General features: G+C 44.3%; 1 protein-coding gene across 3 annotated transcripts; it reads left to right on the top strand.

Moving 5' to 3' along the window:
- The first annotated feature begins 7,235 nt into the window (after positions 1 to 7,235).
- LOC110489305 lies at positions 7,236 to 12,872 on the top strand. Of its 3 annotated transcripts, none has more exons than XM_036971649.1 (2): positions 7,236 to 7,549; positions 11,483 to 12,872. In XM_036971649.1, exons 1-2 carry the CDS (start codon positions 7,495 to 7,497, stop codon positions 12,481 to 12,483), a joined length of 1,056 nt encoding a protein of 351 aa, XP_036827544.1. In that variant the 5' UTR covers positions 7,236 to 7,494; the 3' UTR covers positions 12,484 to 12,872. The 3 variants fall into 3 exon arrangements, with proteins under 3 accessions (XP_036827544.1, XP_021417692.1, XP_021417691.1); XM_021562017.2 differs by lacking the exon at positions 7,236 to 7,549 and adding an exon at positions 7,561 to 7,818; XM_021562016.2 differs by lacking the exon at positions 7,236 to 7,549 and adding an exon at positions 8,352 to 8,894.
- Positions 12,873 to 18,141: the final 5,269 nt, after the last annotated feature.

The raw sequence follows: 18,141 nt of genomic DNA, 5'->3' as shown, positions 1-18,141 counted from the left end.
TATTTATATTGCCTTTAAGTCTGAGCTGCTCCAATAATTTTGTTTTTCTTTGTTGTTACAGCTTTATACCATTTCAACTGTAAAACAGGAGGTTTATGGAAAGCCTGTCCCTGACTCTGGTTCAGTTCTTGATTGGAGTTTGGCTTGCTGTCAAATTATGGTTGTATACACCTTAAGGAGGACAGTACAGTCAAAAGGCACAGCTACTATGGCAGTGGATCGATACACAGTATTACAGAACCTGCAACATGGAAGCTAAAGGAAAACAAGACGACCAATGTTCCCAGGTCAGTTCCAGAACGGGATCGTCAAGATCATCAGTTGCTGAGCCTGTGCAAGGGCAGAGGAAGCACGCACCCGTGCATCATTCGCTGACAGAGAAGCTTAGATCAAGATAGAAAAAGCTACATTTGAAGCGGAGTTAGACGCATTAAACCTTCATAGAGAGGCAGCCGCAGCACTGGCTCAGGCCGAGATCTGGGAGGCAGCAATAGAGCTACAGGATGAGGGGCTCCGCAATGAAATTAGCGACCCACTAACATCAAAGGACATTGCTGAACGCACAGGCGAATTACGTCAGGGAGCAGGCGAATTACGTCAGGGAGCAGGCGAATTACGTCAGGGAGCAGGCTAAGCCGTCAGGGAGCAGGCTAGGCTACATACTAGCTGTCCTTCCTTGCCAAGCCTAGAACAAGCATATGATGACAGTAGGTCATCAGCCCCATAGTGGAACAACTCTCCCACAGCCTTCAGGAAAGATGGATTTCCCATGGTTCAAGGTACAAAAATGAAAACAACCATTGCTTTCCTTCATTCTCCTTCTTCACAAAGTTCATATGCGATGAGCTTTGCCCTTTCTAATAAGTGGACCTGCGAGAAGCGAGTACCCAGCCATGAGGAACACAAGAACCCCTATGGAAGTTGCCACCACTGCTGACCCCAACACAGTAACCACAGAAAAGAATATCCACAATAAACCACATCCACTCAGAAAGGCTTCAGAGCCAAAATCATTGATGAGCGAAAAGGGAATATGCTTCAAGGGCTGTACTTCATCCTCCCACCTGGCAAAAGACTGCACCATACCATTGAAATGTAAAGAGTGTGAAGTGAATGGCACAGCAATGCATCCAAGCCCTGGACCCTACAGCCCTCTGGCTCTATGTCAGAGAACAGCGGGGAGGATGAAGGAAACCCGACCACTGCACCCGCAATCAGCTCCCAAAGCTTCCGTTCATGCTCAAAAATGTGCCTTGTGAGAGTATACCCCAAGGGGCAGCGTGAAAGCCCTGTCAAGCTGTATGCTATACTAGACGACCAGAGCAACCGCTCATTGGCAAGATCGGACTTCTTCAATCGGTTCAGTATTCTGGGCAACCCATCTCCCTACTCTCTGAGGACCTGCGCTGGAGTCATGGAAACGGCAGGAAGAAAGGCGGACAGCTTCCAGATCGAGGCAGTGAATGGAGGGGTTAGCCTAGCCCTTCCTTCAATCATCGAGTGCAGTGAGACCCTCAATAACAGATGAGAAATACCAACCCTAGAGGTGGCCCATCACACCGCCCACCTCAAGTCTGTGTCCACCCACATTCCAGAGCTCTATCAAAGTGCCCAGATCCTTCTGTTGCTTGGGAGAGACATTGTCAGAGTGCATAAAGTGAGGCAAAATATCAATGGATCACACAATGCCCATTTTGCTCAGAGACTCGACTTAGATTCGGTCCTGGTGTGTAAAGTATACCTGGGAAATGCACACAAGCCAATCAAGAACAGCTTCAAAACTAATGTGACACTCCCTGTCAGAGCTGTATTCATCTAAAAGAAAAGGTGAGCTAAGGCGGGGAGCAACAGGATGGTTTCTCCCATACATTCAAGGAAAGCCATATTCACAAAGCAGCTGAAGGCAAACTTGGACACACATTGTTTGACAGGCCAGAGAACGACAACAAGACAGCTCTCTCCATTGAGAACACAAGTCTTTTTAAAGACTACGGACAAAGAGATCTACAAAGACAAGACACACAGATGGGTAGCTCCTCTCCCCTTCAGACCCGAACAACCGTTCACAGGCGCTCACCTGTCTAAGCCTTAGATGAAAGAGTAGTTTGTCACCTTCATGGAGAAGATATTTGTAAACAACCATGCAGAGCCAGCACCCTCCCTCAACAACATGCTGCTCACAGGCCCAGACCTAAACAACAGTCTTCTGGGAGTTCTCATCCGCTTCAGGAAAGCACCTGTAGCAATAACGGCAGATATCCAACAGATGTTTAGTTGTGAGAGAAGATCACAGAAACTACCTGAGATTATTATGGTACAGAGTCATTGACATCACAAAAGACATCATCGAGTACATGATGTAGGGCCATGTCTTCGGCAACAGCCCATCTTCTGATGTCGCCATCTACGGGCTCAGGCGAACCGCTCAAGAAGGTGAGCAAGACCATGGAGCAGACACTCGACAGTTAGTGGAGAGACATTTACTATGCATGCAGCACAGTCTTGGTTTATGGGAAAAAGCAACAGACACCTTCAACTGCGGAGTATCAGTCAGCAGTCAACCATTCACACAACGTGGAGTCCTGTCAACGGTAAACAGCCTCGTCGACCCTCTCAGCCTGGTAGCTCAAGAACCATACAGGGCAGAGCCATAATGCGGTAACTCTCCTCAGACACTTGTAATTGGGATTTACCACTCCCTGAAAAAAAGCTGAAAGAATGGGAAGCATGGAGGGATTCACTACAGAATCAGAAGCAGCTCCGTATCCCATGCACTAACACTAAGAACACCCTCTCAAAGGCAAAATGCACAGAGCTAAACTCAGCAACAAAAAAAGAAAATGTCCTCTCACTGTCAGCTGCGTTTATTTTCAGCCAACTTAACATGTGTAAATATTTGTATGAACATAACAAGATTCAACAACTGAGACATAAACTGAACAAGTTCCACAGACATTGAATAATGTGTCCCTGAACAAAGGGGGGGTCGAAATCAAAAGTAACAGTCAGTATCTGGTGTGGCCATCAGCTATATTAAGGACTGCAGTGCATCTCCTCCTCATGGACTGCACCAGATTTGCCAATTCTTGCTGTGAGATGTTACCCCACTCTTCCACCAAGGCACCTGCAAGTTCTCGGACATTTCTGGGGGGAACGGCCCCCACCCTCTGATCCAACAGGTCCCAGACGTGCTCAATGTGATTGAGATCCGGGCTCTTTGCTGGCCATGGCAGAACACTGACATTCCTGTCTTGCAGGAAATCATGCACAGAACGAACAGTATGGCTGGTGGCATTGTCATGCTGGAGGGTCATGTCAGGATGAGCCTGCAGGAAGGGTACCACATGAGGGAGGAGGATGTCTTCCCTGTAATGCACAGCGTTGAGATTGCCTGCAATGACAACAAGCTCAGTCCGATGATGCTGTGACACACAGCCCCAGACAATGACGGACCCTCCACCTCCAAATCATTCCCGCTCCAGAGTACAGGCCTCGGTGTAACGCTCATTCCTTCTACGATAAACGCGAATCCGACCATCACCCCTGGTGAGACAAAACTCTGACGACTCAGTGAAGAGCACTTTTTGCCAGTCCTGTCGGATCCAGCAACGGTGGGTTTATGCCCATAGGCGATGTTGTTGCCGATGATATCTGGTGAGGACCTGCCTTATAACAGGCCTACGAGCCCTCAGTCCAGCCTCTCTCAGCCAATTGCGGACAGTCTGAGCACTGATGGAGGGATTGTGCGTTCCTGGTGTAACTCGGGCAGTTGTTGCCATCCTATACCTGTCCCGCAGGTGTGATGTTCGGATGTACCGATCCTGTGCATGTGTTGTTACACGTGGTCTGCCACTGTGAGGATGATCAGCTGTCCTATCTCCTTGTAGCGCTGTCTTAGGCGTCTCACAGTACAGACATTGCAGTTTATTGCCCTGGCCACATCTGCAGTCTTCATGCCTCCTTGCAACATGCCTAAGGCATGTTCACACAGATGAACAGGGACCCTGGGCACCTTTCTTTTTGTGTTTTTCAGAGTCAGTAGAAAGGCCTCTTTAGGGTCCTAAGTTTTCATAACTGTGACCTTAATTGCCTACCGTCTGTAAACTGTTAATGTTTTAACGACCGTTCCACAGGGGCATGTTCATTAATTGTTTATGGTTCATTGAACAAGCATGGGAAACAGTGTTTAAACCCTTTACAATGGAGATCTGTGAAGTTATTTGAATTTTTACGATTTGTCTTTTTATTTTACCTTTATTTTTTGAAAGACAGGGTCCTGAAAGCGGGATGTTTCTTTTTTTGCTGAGTGTATGTGGGTTTTCAGATGCTTCCAACAAAGCCATTGGTGCATCGACATACATCGGAGCCACTGATGAAGATGAACCAAGTGGAGTGGGCTTTGTTTTGCAAAAAGCCAAGTTAACCCTTCAATCTGAGTCTGCCATACCCCGCCTTGAACTATGTGGAGCAGTGTTGACAGTAGAATACTATGGGGTATTGTGTTTAGGCCAGTGACAAAATAATCACTCAATTTAATCCATTTTGAATTCAGGCTGTAACACAACAAAATCTGGAAAAAGTCAAGGGGTGTGAACACATTCTGAAGGCACTATATCTAATATGGCAAAAGTGAAGGCACTATAAGAAATATGGCACAAGTCATAGCAGCCAAGTCAAAATTAGAAATTGATGAACAGAACTATAGAACATCACGTAACTATGCAATTAAATTGAATCGAAAGAAAAAAAAGTGAATTTACAACGATTATTTTATTGATTGTAAAAATGATTCTAAAAAGGTATGGAATACAGTTAAGGGCTTACTTGGTACATCTATCTCATCATGCCCATCTAGTGTGGAGGTTGACGGGAGAATAATAACAAAACCAGTTGATATTGCCAATCATTTTGCAGATTTTTTTATACAGAAAATTAAATTACTGAGTAACAATGTAGACCAACATTCTTCCAAACAAGCTATTGTCCAATGGATTGATGATCATATTATGAGCAACAAGATCTGCTCTTTTAGTCTGCAAACTGTGTCAGTGGAGGTGTTAAACCTATTGAAGTAATTACCTGATGGTAAATCTACAGGTTATAGTCTTATGGACAATGTTTTGCTTTGCTGTGCTGCTCCCCAGATTGCAGTTCCTCTGAGATACATATTTAATTGGTCACTGGAAAAGGGGATGTTTGCAAATGTTTGGAAGCATGCGAAACTGTGACCTATTCCGAAAGACAGCAAAGAACCCATTACCCCTGCCAATAGTCGTCCAATTAGTCTACTTCCTACACTCAGTAAGATATTGGAGGGTATTGTGAGTAGACAAATGTGGGAGTGCATGGAAAAGAATGATCTGATTACAGCCAATCAGCATGCTTATCACAAAAACCATTCCACTACCACTGCATTGGTTGACATTACTGACCAGTGGCTCAATGCTATGGATAATGGCAAATTTGTAGGTGTACTATTTTTAGATTTCAGTGCAGCATTTGATTTAGGGATCATTAAATAATTTTGACAAAATGAATGCATTATGTTTTTAAGGAGGTAGCATTGAATTGGGTGACAGGAAACAGTCCACCTATATCAATGGTTAATTTTCTTCCCCTCAAGTGTTAAACTGTGGAATACCACAGGGCAGCTGCCTTGGGCCACTTCTTTATTTAATATATACCAACGACCTTCACTATGCCTTAGTTGAAACTCAAGCTACTATATTTGCAGATGATACTACAATTTATGCAGCAAGACAATCGGTTCAACAGGTACAGCAGGCTTTACAAGGAGATTTGGAGAATATCAGGAAGTGGGTTTGCCAAAACAAACTTGTTTTAAACACCAAGAAAACCAAAGTTATGTTGGTCTGTTCAACTAGGAAAAGGCCAAAACAGCATGGGATACAATTAAGTATGGGAGGAGTACAAATTGAAGAAGTGGCAGAAACCAAACTATTGTGAGTGCAGCTAGACAACTGGTTATCATGGTCATCTCAAATAACTAATCTATGTACAAAAAAAATATTAAAACAGCATGCATAATCAGAAGGATAGCTAAATATTTACCGGGAAAAATTATTCAGCAAATAACACAAGCATTAATTGAGAGTCAGGTGAACTACTGTTCGGTGGTCTGGGGAAATACATCATCAAGTGAAGTTAGGAGGCTGCAGAATGCACAGAATAAAGCAGCAAGGATTGTTTTAAGGTGGAGATATGGTTCTTCTGTTGCAGTCATGCGCAGTGTTCTTGGTTGGTCATCAATCGACAAGATAATTGGAAAAAAAACATGCTTATTTTATTTCATAATATACATAATTTAAAACGGCCAAGTTCTCTTCACAACGGTATTCAGTTGGTAAGAGACAGACATTCCGTAAATACTAGGAATAGATTGTCCAACATCTATGGGTTATCCAGACAGAAAAGAGAAATAGGCAAAAGAACATTTCAATTTAGAGCAATAAAGAAATGGAAAAATTAACTGAGCAAACTAGAAACCTTTCAATATATAAATGTAAAGATTATTTTTAAAACAATTTAAATATAATACCTAGAAATGTTGTGGGACTATAGTAGATGAAGAATCAATATTTTTTAGATTGAGTATTTATTGGGTCATTATGCTAGTATATTATGTATGTTTGTAGTAGTGTGTTATATGTGAAAATGTGTTTGTATTATAAATTGTATTTTAATGTTTAAGGACTCTTGGAAGATTAGTCCAAATGGGGACTAAAAGAGATCCAAATCAAATATCTGACTTTGAAGGACTGAATCCTAGTTGGGAAAATGTCCACTCAGCACTAAGTTTTTGTGCAGATTTTGCATTGATGTCAATATAATTGTGTGAAAATGTAAGTAACATACTTATAACATACTTAAATGTGTCCCTAAATGTCACTGTCTCTCTCTCCCTCTCGCTCTCTGCACCTTCATTTTGATCAGTCTTACCTTAGCTTCAGAATAGAATATAATATCAGTTGACTGACCTCAACCTGACTGAATCAAGACTGTTACCTATAGATCTCAGTCCCTTAGAAGTTACACCCATCCTCTGTTGACCTCTCTAGGCTCAGAGAGGACCACTCTTGGTCCAGAGTTAAGATAATTGCAGTTTATAACCTAATGATTATGATAAGTGGCTAATAATAAGGCCCCATTAGGAGTACTTTTAATGACCGCTTTTATCTCTCCATCTCATTAGTCCATGGTGATTTAGCAGCAGGTCTCGGGGTTAGGGGCTGCAGGAAAGCTCATTACACACCATTAGGAGCAGGCACAGGGGCTGGAGTGAACCCCATGTATACCCTCTTAGCTTTAGGCTGAGACTTAATCCTGGTTTTGTTTATTCAATCATAACATTTGAAAGACGGGGAAGGTTATGTGAATTATATTAATCGGGCCTGACCGACCACAATATCTAGAGGACAAAGCCGTTTTATTTTACTTCCAACCAAGAAGAGGCTAGAATAATTGACCAGAAATATGCACTCTTTCACTCTTCGTGATGCATTCCAAGGGGTGGAACATCTAACTAAATGTAAGGGGGTTCGTTTTATGTGGCGTGTCTTGGTCGATTTTGACTATCTCTGTTAGAGAAGAGAAAGCTGGAGGTCCTCTCAACTCTAGTTCTCTGTACAGTATCTGCCGTTATGCATTGTGGTGTTGTGAGCTGACAGTATAGCCATTGGTCGCTCCCCTCGGCCACTGTCACAGTAAGGACTGGTGTTGCTGAAGATGAAGCTGAACTGAGGGAAGTGGGTCATTACTTGGGGCTGTGTAAAAATCTAACAAGGTCTTATTCGCTAGGTAAGTCATGCTCTTTTTATTAAATGCTGGCGTGTGAGATGGGTGGTTATGAGTTTCCTCGGTTGCTCTGTAACCGAAGCACAATATTTATTTACCGCCCCAAGGGACCTCGCGGATGACCATGCGTCTGAACATTTGGTTCACATACACCGCAGCACGCGCTCTCATTGTTTCTTTTTGTATGCCTCGCAATGTTTCTATTTTCCGGCCTTGTAGCTATCTGTTTCTCTATATCGGTGTCCTGCTCCACGGTTCTGTGTTCAGTTTTGGAAGATAGAGATGATTTTGCATGTGACGAGGCCGCGGGCGGCCGATGTGTTTGATGTATTTTTCATGTGCTTAGGCTACTATTGAACGATGGGGAGGAGGGGGACAGCCTGGAGGTGCTACACTTGAATGGGGATGTTGTTGAAGTGGAAAAGGTTTGAGGGGGAGATGGGGTGAAGGGGGGGGCGAGGGGGACTTTCGCTCTTCTGCCGCCAGCGACTGCATGTCAGGGAATGGGGAGGGAGTATACTTGCAAAGTCTGTCTGATGTACCATACCTCCCACCCGAAAACACACTCACACTCAACACAGGCGTTCTCTATGATCTAATACCGACATATACACAGTCGTCAGTTTAAAGCGACACAATGCAACAAATAGCAGTCAAGTGAGACAGACAACAGTGTGAGCATTTATTGTAAGTAACATTTGAGTAGCCTATAAACAATTGTTCGTTTGTGGCATATACTTTTCTGGTCGTACCTTCCCTTTAAAAAACAAGGATAAACCCTTTAAAAAACAAGGGTAAGATGAGACATTCCAATGTCATTTCTGCAGCACTCTTTCTGCTCACATCTTTCTGAAGTTTCCCTTCTACCTTCCCTGCCCAGTTTAAGAAGTGAGTCATTGGGTAGGCTAGCAGTCCATTCTATCAGAGCGCTAGAGAGAGTGGATGGGATGGATAGAGATTCTGGATAGAGCGGAGGTTAGTCACTGATAAGCATTAACGTTACATAGGAGGGTGGACCGATGGTGAAATACGGAGGGCGCCGAATCTAGTTCCTCTACGAAGCACTTGTCTACCAAACGGTAAGACAAGGCCCTCCTATGAATCAATTCACACATTTGTCAATCAGAATTATTATGTAACCGGTGAATGAAATAAGGAATGGTAAGGTTGTTTTGTATGAGTGGGATAGAGGTTATCGCTACGGCCGAGAGAGGAGAACTCGGATATGGGGTGAGCTGATAGTGCTGCTGCTATAGGGCTATGCTATTACGTAACGCACAGTGGAGATTCATTCATCTTTATATTAACTTCATAAAACCGCGTTTTTTACCACATGTTTTTCTCAAACCATATTATGTGGTCTATGTAGGATAATATTACACCTCGACGCTATATTGTCGTGAGATCTATAGCCTATAATAGTCTATAATAGATGCTTTCATCGAGCATCGTCGTTCGTTCATAACATTTCAAATCTATTTCAGAACGAATTAATAAAAATGAATGTTCAAGCATTATGCTGTGTAGCTTCAAAGCAGGTGGTGTATTGAGAACAAACAAACGCATTAGACTAATGGTGCATCCCGTAGTTGACAGCGTTTATGCTGTGTAGTTTAACATAAGCTAAAAAAGGATGGAAATGCGTTTTATTGTTGGGCTATTGCAGGAACCACAAACGAATAGAAAACATAGATGAACATATATCCCATCACCTAAATGTCGATTTTACTTGATAACTTAATGCTCACTAATCGAGCGTCAATATTTACATAGGTGCGCACGACCCTGAAACGTTAGTTGCTGTCCTTCAGCGGAACGTTAGTTGCTGTCCTTCAGCACAACGTGCCTGCGCATCATGGGACAGAGCGGAGAATGAGTGACAGGACCCCGAAGTCAGGATTAGAGAAATTTCCATTCAGAGGAGACATGTAAATATTTGATGGTAATATAAGTGGAGTGCAATTGGACGCACTGAGCAGCTCCTTTTTACCATATTAGAAAAATAAGGAATAGGAGTGATGGCTAGAAGATTAACTAGTATTAGGCAAATCTAAAACATATTGTGAGTTATTCAGCAGCATACAGGACTGAATCAGGAAACGAGGCGGGAGTTATCAAATTATAGCATGCAGATTTATCTAAAAATGTAGGCTAACTCAGGGATTAGCCTTGAAACAACTCCCTGACCGAGTCTGTAATACCTACATGTTTCAAGCAGACCACCATAGTCCCTGTGCCCAAGAAACTGAAGTTAACCTGCCTAAATGACTATCGCCCTGTAGCACTCACGTCTGTAGTTATAAAGTGCTTCGAAAGGCTGGTTATGACTCACGTCAATACCATCATCCTGGAAACCCTAGACATGACGCAATCTTAATCGCACGCCACACGGCCCTTTCACACCTGGATTAAAGGAACACCTATATGAGAATGCTATTCATTGACTACAGCTCAGCATTCAACACCATAGTGCCCACAAAGCTCATCACTAAGCTAAGGACCCTGGGACTAAACACCTCACTCTGCAACTGGAACCTGGACTTCCTGACGGGCAGCGCTCAGGTTGTAAGGGAAGGCAACACACATCTGCCACGCTGATCCTCAACGCTGGGGCCTCTCAGGGGTGCGTGCTCAGTCCCCTCCTGTACTCCCTGTTCACCCATGACTGTTGCCAAGCATGACTCCAACACCATCATTAAGTTTGCTGACGACACAACAGTGGTAGGCCTGATCACTGACACTGATGAGACAGCCTACAGGGAGGAGGTCAGAGAACTGGCATTGTGGTGACAGGACAACAACCTCTCCCTCAATGTGAACAAGACAAAGGAGATGATTGTGGACTACAGGAAAAGGAGGGCCGAACAGGCCCCAATTAACATTGACGGGGGTCTAGTGGATAGGATTGAGAGTTTCAAGTTCCTTTGTGTCCACATCATCAACAAACTATCATGGTCCAAACATATCAAGACAGTCGGGAAGAGGGCATGACAACACCTTTCCTCAGGAGAATAAAAAGATTTGGCATGGGTCCCCAGATCCTCAAAAAGTTCTACAGCCGCACCATTGAGAGCATCCTGACCTGTTGCATCACTGCCTGGTATGGCAACTGCTCGGCATCTGACCGTAAGGCGCTGCAGAGGGTAGTTTGTACATCACTGGGGCCAAGTTTCCTGCCATCCAGGACCTATATACTAGGCGGTGTCAGAGGAAGGCCCCAAAAATTGTCAAAGACTCCAGTCACCCAAGTCATAGAATGTTCTCTCTGCAACCACACGGCAAGCGGTACCGGAGCGCCAGGTCTAGGTCCAAAGAGCTCCTTAACAGCTTCTACCCCCAAGCCATAAGTCTGCTGAACAATTAATCAAATGGCCACCCGGACTATTTTTACTGACCCCCCCCCCCTCCCCACCGCCACCCACCCTTTGTTTTTACACTGCTGCTACCCGCTGTTTATTATCTATGCATAGTCACATTACCCCTACCTACATGTACGAATTACCTTGACTAATTCGTACCCCGCACATTGACTCGGTACCGGTACCCCCTCGTTATTTTATTACATTTTTTACATTTTATTTACATTTGATTAACTATTCTTTGTTGGTTAAGGGCTTGTAACATGTAACAAATAAAATATATTTTTTATCTCTCCTTTTCTAAACAGTGAATCTCAGTCAAGGGTCAAGAAGAATTGATTCTCGGTCAAGAAGTGAGTTTCAGCAAATGAAAATGCTTCACCAGAACCGACCCGTGAATCCCCAGTACGAAGGCCAGGGAGGCGGCTCCTCCTCACTGCGGATACTCAGCAACAACAGCCAGTCTCAGGAGGGCAACAGGAAACAAGTCAAGAAGGACGGCAACTTCAACTTCCTGGGTCAAGACGTTGACATCATGATGGGAGGGGACGAGAACCGAAACCAGGTACGTCCTTGTAACCTGGGCTTGTTGGATCGTGACCAGCCCCACCCTCCCTCATCCTCTTCCAACCACTACGGTCCGGGGCCCCTGTCTCCACTCTCCCGCCTTCCCTGCTGGAGCCCCCTGGATCCCCTGCCTGAGATTGAGAGTGGAGACAATGGGTACAGAAGAGTCGCCCCCGACGGCGCAGAGGAGGGCAAGATGCAGGAGGAGATGGGGAGGATGAGCAATGACGAGAAGGAGAAACAAGAGCTGAGGGGAGGCAGCATGAAACAGGGAGTGGTGGTGGAAGAGGAGGAGGTGGAAGTGGAGGATTCAGAGGAATGGGGCAACAGCGACTCAGAGTTTGAGTTCAGGTCCAGCGGCAGCCTGTCCTCTCTCAATATGGAGAGTGGAGGCGAGGGGGCTGGGATGGGGGGGTGGGGCAGACTGGGGAACAGCCTGCTTGATGGGGGAACGTTGTCGGACTCGGACACGGACTGCGGTGAGCTGCCTGAGCTGGAGGACGCCGTGTGGACCCTGAGGGACCGCGAGCGCTTCAAGGCCCAGGAGATGGAGAAGCACCAGGTCCAGCTCACCATGTACCGCAGGCTGGCTCTGATCCGCTGGGTTCGCACCCTGCAGGGCCGCGTCCAGGAGCAGCAGAACCGCCTCCAGTCCAGCTTTGACGTCATCCTCGACCACAGGAAGGAGCTGCTGCGCATGGGTGCTGGCACCACTGCAACTGCCACCGCCAGCCAATCGTAGAGCAAGAAGGAAGAGTGGAGGCCATAACAGGAAGTGGTCACTAGCAGAGGCAGGACAATCTTTGAAGGGGAATACAAAGGCATTGTTGCCATTGGCGATGGTTAATTTTGCTTATTTTGTCCCAGGCTTAACTTTCCCTGAACTAGACAATCTCCAAGCCTCCTCTGAGATTTTACTCTGTTGTGGTGTTTTAATAAGTGGATAATGCAGTTTGTTTTTTATTTATTGGCGTGCTACCCTGTGTCACTTTCCAAACATATCCATGTCACCTTTCTTCTTGAGAGCCAGGATATCTTTTTTCACCCTAATTCCGCCAATCTATTGAAATATATAAAATATTATATGAGAGTTTAAGAGTTTAATAAATGCTTGTATCTTAAAATGTTCTATATACGTGTAGACTGCTATTTTATTTGTTTCTATAACTGTGATATGCCAAAAAATATTCAAAGTACAACATATGAGGTGAAATGTTTCTTCTCCAGTGGCATAATACAATTGTTTTAGAGTTATTTGTGTATCGATAGTTGATCATTTATAAGGTTAGAATGTTGTTGGGATTTTACTAGTCTATTTGCACTCTTCGCACAGTATAAACCCCACATCAATGTTAGGTCAGCATACAAAGAAAAGTGTGGATTAGCAGCATATGAGAACAAGTAGGCTATGTCAGATAGTTTATATTGAACACATGCTAAATCTAAGCTATAGGCCGTTTATTTAACATACACTACATCACAAAAGTATAGAGAACACATTTCCTCTGCTCCAGAGTCCAATGGCGGTGCACTTTACACCACTCCAGCTGACGCTTGGCATTGTACATGTCGATCTTAGGCTTGTGTGCAGCTGCTCGGCCATGGAAACCTATTTCATTAAGCTCCTGACGAACAGTTATTGTGCTGGTGTGGCTTCCAGAGGCAGTTTAGAACTCGGTAGTGTGTGTTGCAACCGAGGACAGACGATTTTTAGGCTACGTGCTCCAGCATTCGTTAATCCCGTTCAGTGAGTTTGTGTGGCCTACCACTTCACGGCTGAGCCGTTGTTGCTCCTACACATTTCCAATTCACAATAACATCACTTGAAGTTGACTGGGGCAGCTCTAGCAGGGCAGAAATTTGAGGAAAGGTTGGAAAGTTGGCATCCTATGACGGTGCCACGTTGAAAGTCACTGAGCTCTTCAGTAAGACCATTCTACTGCTAATGTTTGTCTATGGAGAGTGCATGGCTGTGTGCTCTATTTTATACATAAAGCACTAATAGAACAGTTAAAGAATCTTTGTATTCATTGTTGAAATATATACATTGCAGCCACTGGTCCATGACCTTTCAGTACAATATTATATTTATCAGCAGCACAAAGTTCGTTTGTATCGCCTCATCATGACTGTGTTCTGTTGGTGGTGTGATAGCCCTGTGAAGACCAAGCATCACTCTTTATAGGCATGGTTACTGCGTCTCTCGTCGCTGCGGGCAGGGAACGTGTAGCAGTGCTGTGTGTGTCTGTGTGAGTGCTTCCAGAGATACCAGCCTTCGCCAACTAATCTGCGGTCTGAGTTGAGCTGGTTCTGCAGGTTACGGTCCCCCGGGGAATCTGTCAGTTTGCGCCCCGGGGCCAGGCGGTCCTATCCGGCCGGGTGAGCAGCCTCCGGTCTAGTCCCGCAATATGAGCCAAACCCCGGGGCAAGTTTGGGATAATCCTCGGTTATACCTCCGAACTCCGGGCGCTCAGGCTTATGTTCTAAAGCTTATCGCCTCTCCTGGACGCAGGCATGACAGTGAACATGTGAGAGAATTAACATATTTATCTGTTGTTTATTGGATTTTAAGATGTGTGTATTTAGGGCATCAAAAACGGAAGCGGCTGGGATAACACGTTTGTTCTGTCATTGTCCTGCCTGTGAACAAATACCGTTTCCAAAAATCGCAGAGAAACAAAACATTGAGAACATAAAATCCCCATGATGTAGTTAGGCAGGCAGTGAAGTTAGCCTATACAATTAGATGGGATTGAGTTGTTATTATGTCTTGTTAGCTATTGGCCTCAACTCCACAAAGGGCCAATTCAAGCAAATGTCTCCTTTGTTTCTGTAAGGAGAAAAAAAGTGTTATTGGATGCACATTGTATCTCAATTTGGGATTCTGCGCTGTGTCTAACGTTAAACACTGTGACCTCACCCTGAACACATATCTTCGTCTCAGCGACACTGTATAATAGGTTCGCCACACGGCGGGACACGAGGCATGTGTGATGGAGGTCCTGCTGGGCGCGAACAGCGGCACAGGCGAAAGAGCACCCCGCCCGGGGAGAAGCACACGCACGGGAGAGCTGCGGGACGCGCCACCGTCTCTCTCCTTGAGCAGAACTGCTTAAAACGAGCGAAGATAACGCCTCAAACTGCGTTGCTAACTTTTCTCCCAAATTATTGCGGAGGAGAGAGAGGTGCACACAGCTGTGCCTGGTGTCATCCAAGTCGGTGTCAAGTGTTTCCAAGTATGTGTGACCCTGCGATATTCGCGAAATAACGATCCACCTACTCATTACATACACTCCAACAATTGAATGTATGGAATTTACGTTTCAGACTGTTGTGGCCATTGTATCTGGCAAATTTGCGCGCATTCGGGCATAACTTGGATTTCGATAGCAGTGGTGTTCTGCCTAAAACGCCAACTATTCTCATGAATTAGGCTATATTTTATATCAATGATATTGCCTTCATTTAGCCTAACCCCTGTATTTCTGAAAATCATGAATTGATCATCATAGTCCAGGTCAGGCTAGTCCATCCCATGCGTAATGGTGCCATAACGCATGATGGTCATTTTCAATGATTTGCCTATTGTTGACGTGTTTTCTTTCCCATCACTCGGTCATGTCTTTTTCACACGACAATGACAACAAGCTGAACCCACCATGACACAGTATCCTGCAGTTGGCCTATAAAGCGGAGTGAAATAAGAACTATATTTTAGTCCAGCAGAGGGCGACTCTTCATCATATAGCTCCTTTTGTCACTTACATTTTTTTAAATCCAATTGCGTGTTAAGAACACAAGGGGGCTATCTTCTGCATGATCCAATGAAGTAGCTTCAGTTCAGCCCGTATTTTGTGAGTTGGACATAGAGGCCCGTACTACCCAGTGTTGTCTGATGAGTCCATAGAGCAGACTCTCTCTCTCCCCTCTCTTCTTTCTCTCCCTGTCTTCCCTTTGCCTGATGTAGTGTGACAGTGTGCTTGCCCCCAGCACTCTGTTGGCGTGGAAACAATCAGCTTTGACAGAAAGGGGGTGGTGGGGGATTGGGGGGGCAAGGGGGGCAAGGGGGGCTGCGGCCTGCGGCCTGTGTATGATGAACTGGATAGAAAGACCTGTCGCCAAAAGAGAAAGAGCAAACATACAGCAGGATAGATAGATAGATGTAGTTAAGTATCTCTTCACTTTTTACCAATGATCTACATAACAAATTGAAAATGAACTAATATTTGCCATGAGCCACTCAGACAGTATATGTGGCCTTCTTGAGTATGAAATTGTGTGGGGTTTTTGTGAGTTATGTTCTTTTTTTTTTTTATAAAAAAAAGTATTTATTTTATTGGTTCATTTCCAGCCAGGCTTTGAATCATTTAATTTTTTATATCAGTATCCACAGCAGTGAATTAGAATTAAATTAATGAATGGAAAATATCCTCATAGAAATACCAGGCACATTTTAATTCATGAACGGAATTTCAAACCATTTCCTGAATTGCCTGAATTGGAAATGGTTAGCAAATGCTCAAACTACCTTCGGTACAACTGGAGGGCTGTAGCGTTACAACAGAAAGCACAAGTAGGCTATATCATCACAACCTTTACAGTGCTGTGAGGATAGAAATTGTGCACAGAGCCTTAACAAAAGTGTTGATGGAGTGCTTTATAAATGCCAAGGAGAGTCAGGGATGGGCAAGATATGTCCTTATATAAACAAATGGGAAGTGCTCTTTGCGTCACATGACAATTCATTCATCCACATATTTTTTTAATGTCATTTTAATATGATGTTGAAAATGTTTCGAGGTCCAACGCAATGTAAAGTTATTATTGAAATGTAGGTTAGGCCTAATAATGATACTATTCTCCATAAAGTAAACCACAATCCAGAGGGTTTATTGAGATATATCCTCATGGATTCATAGAGGCCTGTATTTGTTTTTGTTTTATTTTGGACATAAAATTGACTAATTCAATTAAGACATAATTCATCCTGACTAATGCGTCATCATCTTGTTAATGCAGGTCATTGTAGGCCTATCTTAATTGATGAGATTTAAGAAACCTGTTGGCTGACATGAAATGATGATCCCTGAATATGACCACACCAAGTTAGCCTATGCCTATACAGTGCGTCTATAGGCCTATATTTCAATTTGCTATCATGGTTGTGGGAATAGTAGGCCTTCTGAAGACCTGTATCACTGATCATTTGCCTGCCTGCTTGTCCAAGTCTGAGGGGTCCTCTGGGGGTTCGCCGGGACTTTCTGAATGTGGGGGTCTTGAGAGCCTGTTGGTGGGGTCTGGGGTATAAGGTTCAGCTGCCTCGGTTGCTTTAACCAGCTAATAAATATGAAAACAGCGGGTTAAAACTTGTATTCGTTCTCTGCTTGAAAGGATTATACCCTTCTATAGAGTCCCATGTAAATCCCGAAACCTCATAATGCCCAATGTTGTCCCATAAAACTGTGTCGGACAATAGAGAGAGAAAGGGGGCTTTTTCACGCATAAGGGGGTTTCACAAGAGCACATTGAGAGAAGCCCCTCCGCGACACGCCCATGGATTATGTGGCTGTTGGTGAAAGCGCTTCTGGGAGCGGCAGGTGCGTGTGCCAGACACGGGGGTCGTGCGGTCGGCGACCATATAGGGGAGCTGACTATGTCGAATGCGCGCAGCTGCCAGCAGGAATTTTTTCAGAGATTGTCACTTCCATTTAACTTGCTCTTTTTCACCCCCTTGAGATGAAGTGGTCTCTCGTGCCCAGTTTCCCTCGACGTCCCTCTCCCGGTTTGCAGACGAAAGGGACCGCTAAACGGTGACATCCCATCCCGCCTCAGCACCGTGAAATTGTGGATTAAACCGATAAACGGTGCCACTGATATCGACCTCGCATTTCTTCAGAACGTATAATTGAATGCCAAAATCTAAGAAGGCAAGGTTAAACAAAGTCTTAACACAATAACTCTTGTCTATTCCCTCGACACTTCTATTCAAGCCCCATATTTCTAAATCATGATCCACCACACCATAGGCCAGTCTGTTGGTTAGTGTGAAATTGGTCATGCAATTTTGCAGTAACTTATCAAATAAAACAGGTTACAGTCTTGCCTACTCAGTCAATTAGGATAGCGCACAAATCTATGCTGATGTTGTCTACATTCACAAAGGAAAGTCTGTGTGTGAAGGTCAAGAATCTTATCTCTGTAAATTGAACCATGTCAAAATGCTTGAGCCTCACAGCCTGCACAGCCACAACCTCATTTTCCAGGCTGTTTCTTAATATTTTTAGTGTTTAGAAAAAGACAAGCATATTTTTTTGTAAATTGAAACGGGGGGCTTTAGCCCGTGTAGGATATTCCCTCAAATTGTTTGCACCATGCACATTGATTGCTAATCTCTGTCGTT

This window comes from Oncorhynchus mykiss, chromosome 32 (genome assembly GCF_013265735.2).
Source record: "Oncorhynchus mykiss isolate Arlee chromosome 32, USDA_OmykA_1.1, whole genome shotgun sequence".
NCBI lineage: Eukaryota > Metazoa > Chordata > Actinopteri > Salmoniformes > Salmonidae > Oncorhynchus > Oncorhynchus mykiss.
The sequence above is the reverse complement of the archived record's forward strand: the minus strand, read 5'-3'. Positions and strand labels throughout refer to the sequence as shown.

What these genes read in the sequence shown, in the direction of transcription:
- LOC110489305 (XM_036971649.1), top strand. Translation starts at nt 7,495, where the DNA reads ATGCACTCTTTCACTCTTCGTGATGCATTCCAAGGGGTGGAACATCTA. An exon ending in GGTGGAACATCTAACTAAAT is followed by an intron (nt 7,550 to 11,482) that starts GTAAGGGGGTTC and finishes TTTTCTAAACAG; the next exon opens with TGAATCTCAGTCAAGGGTCA.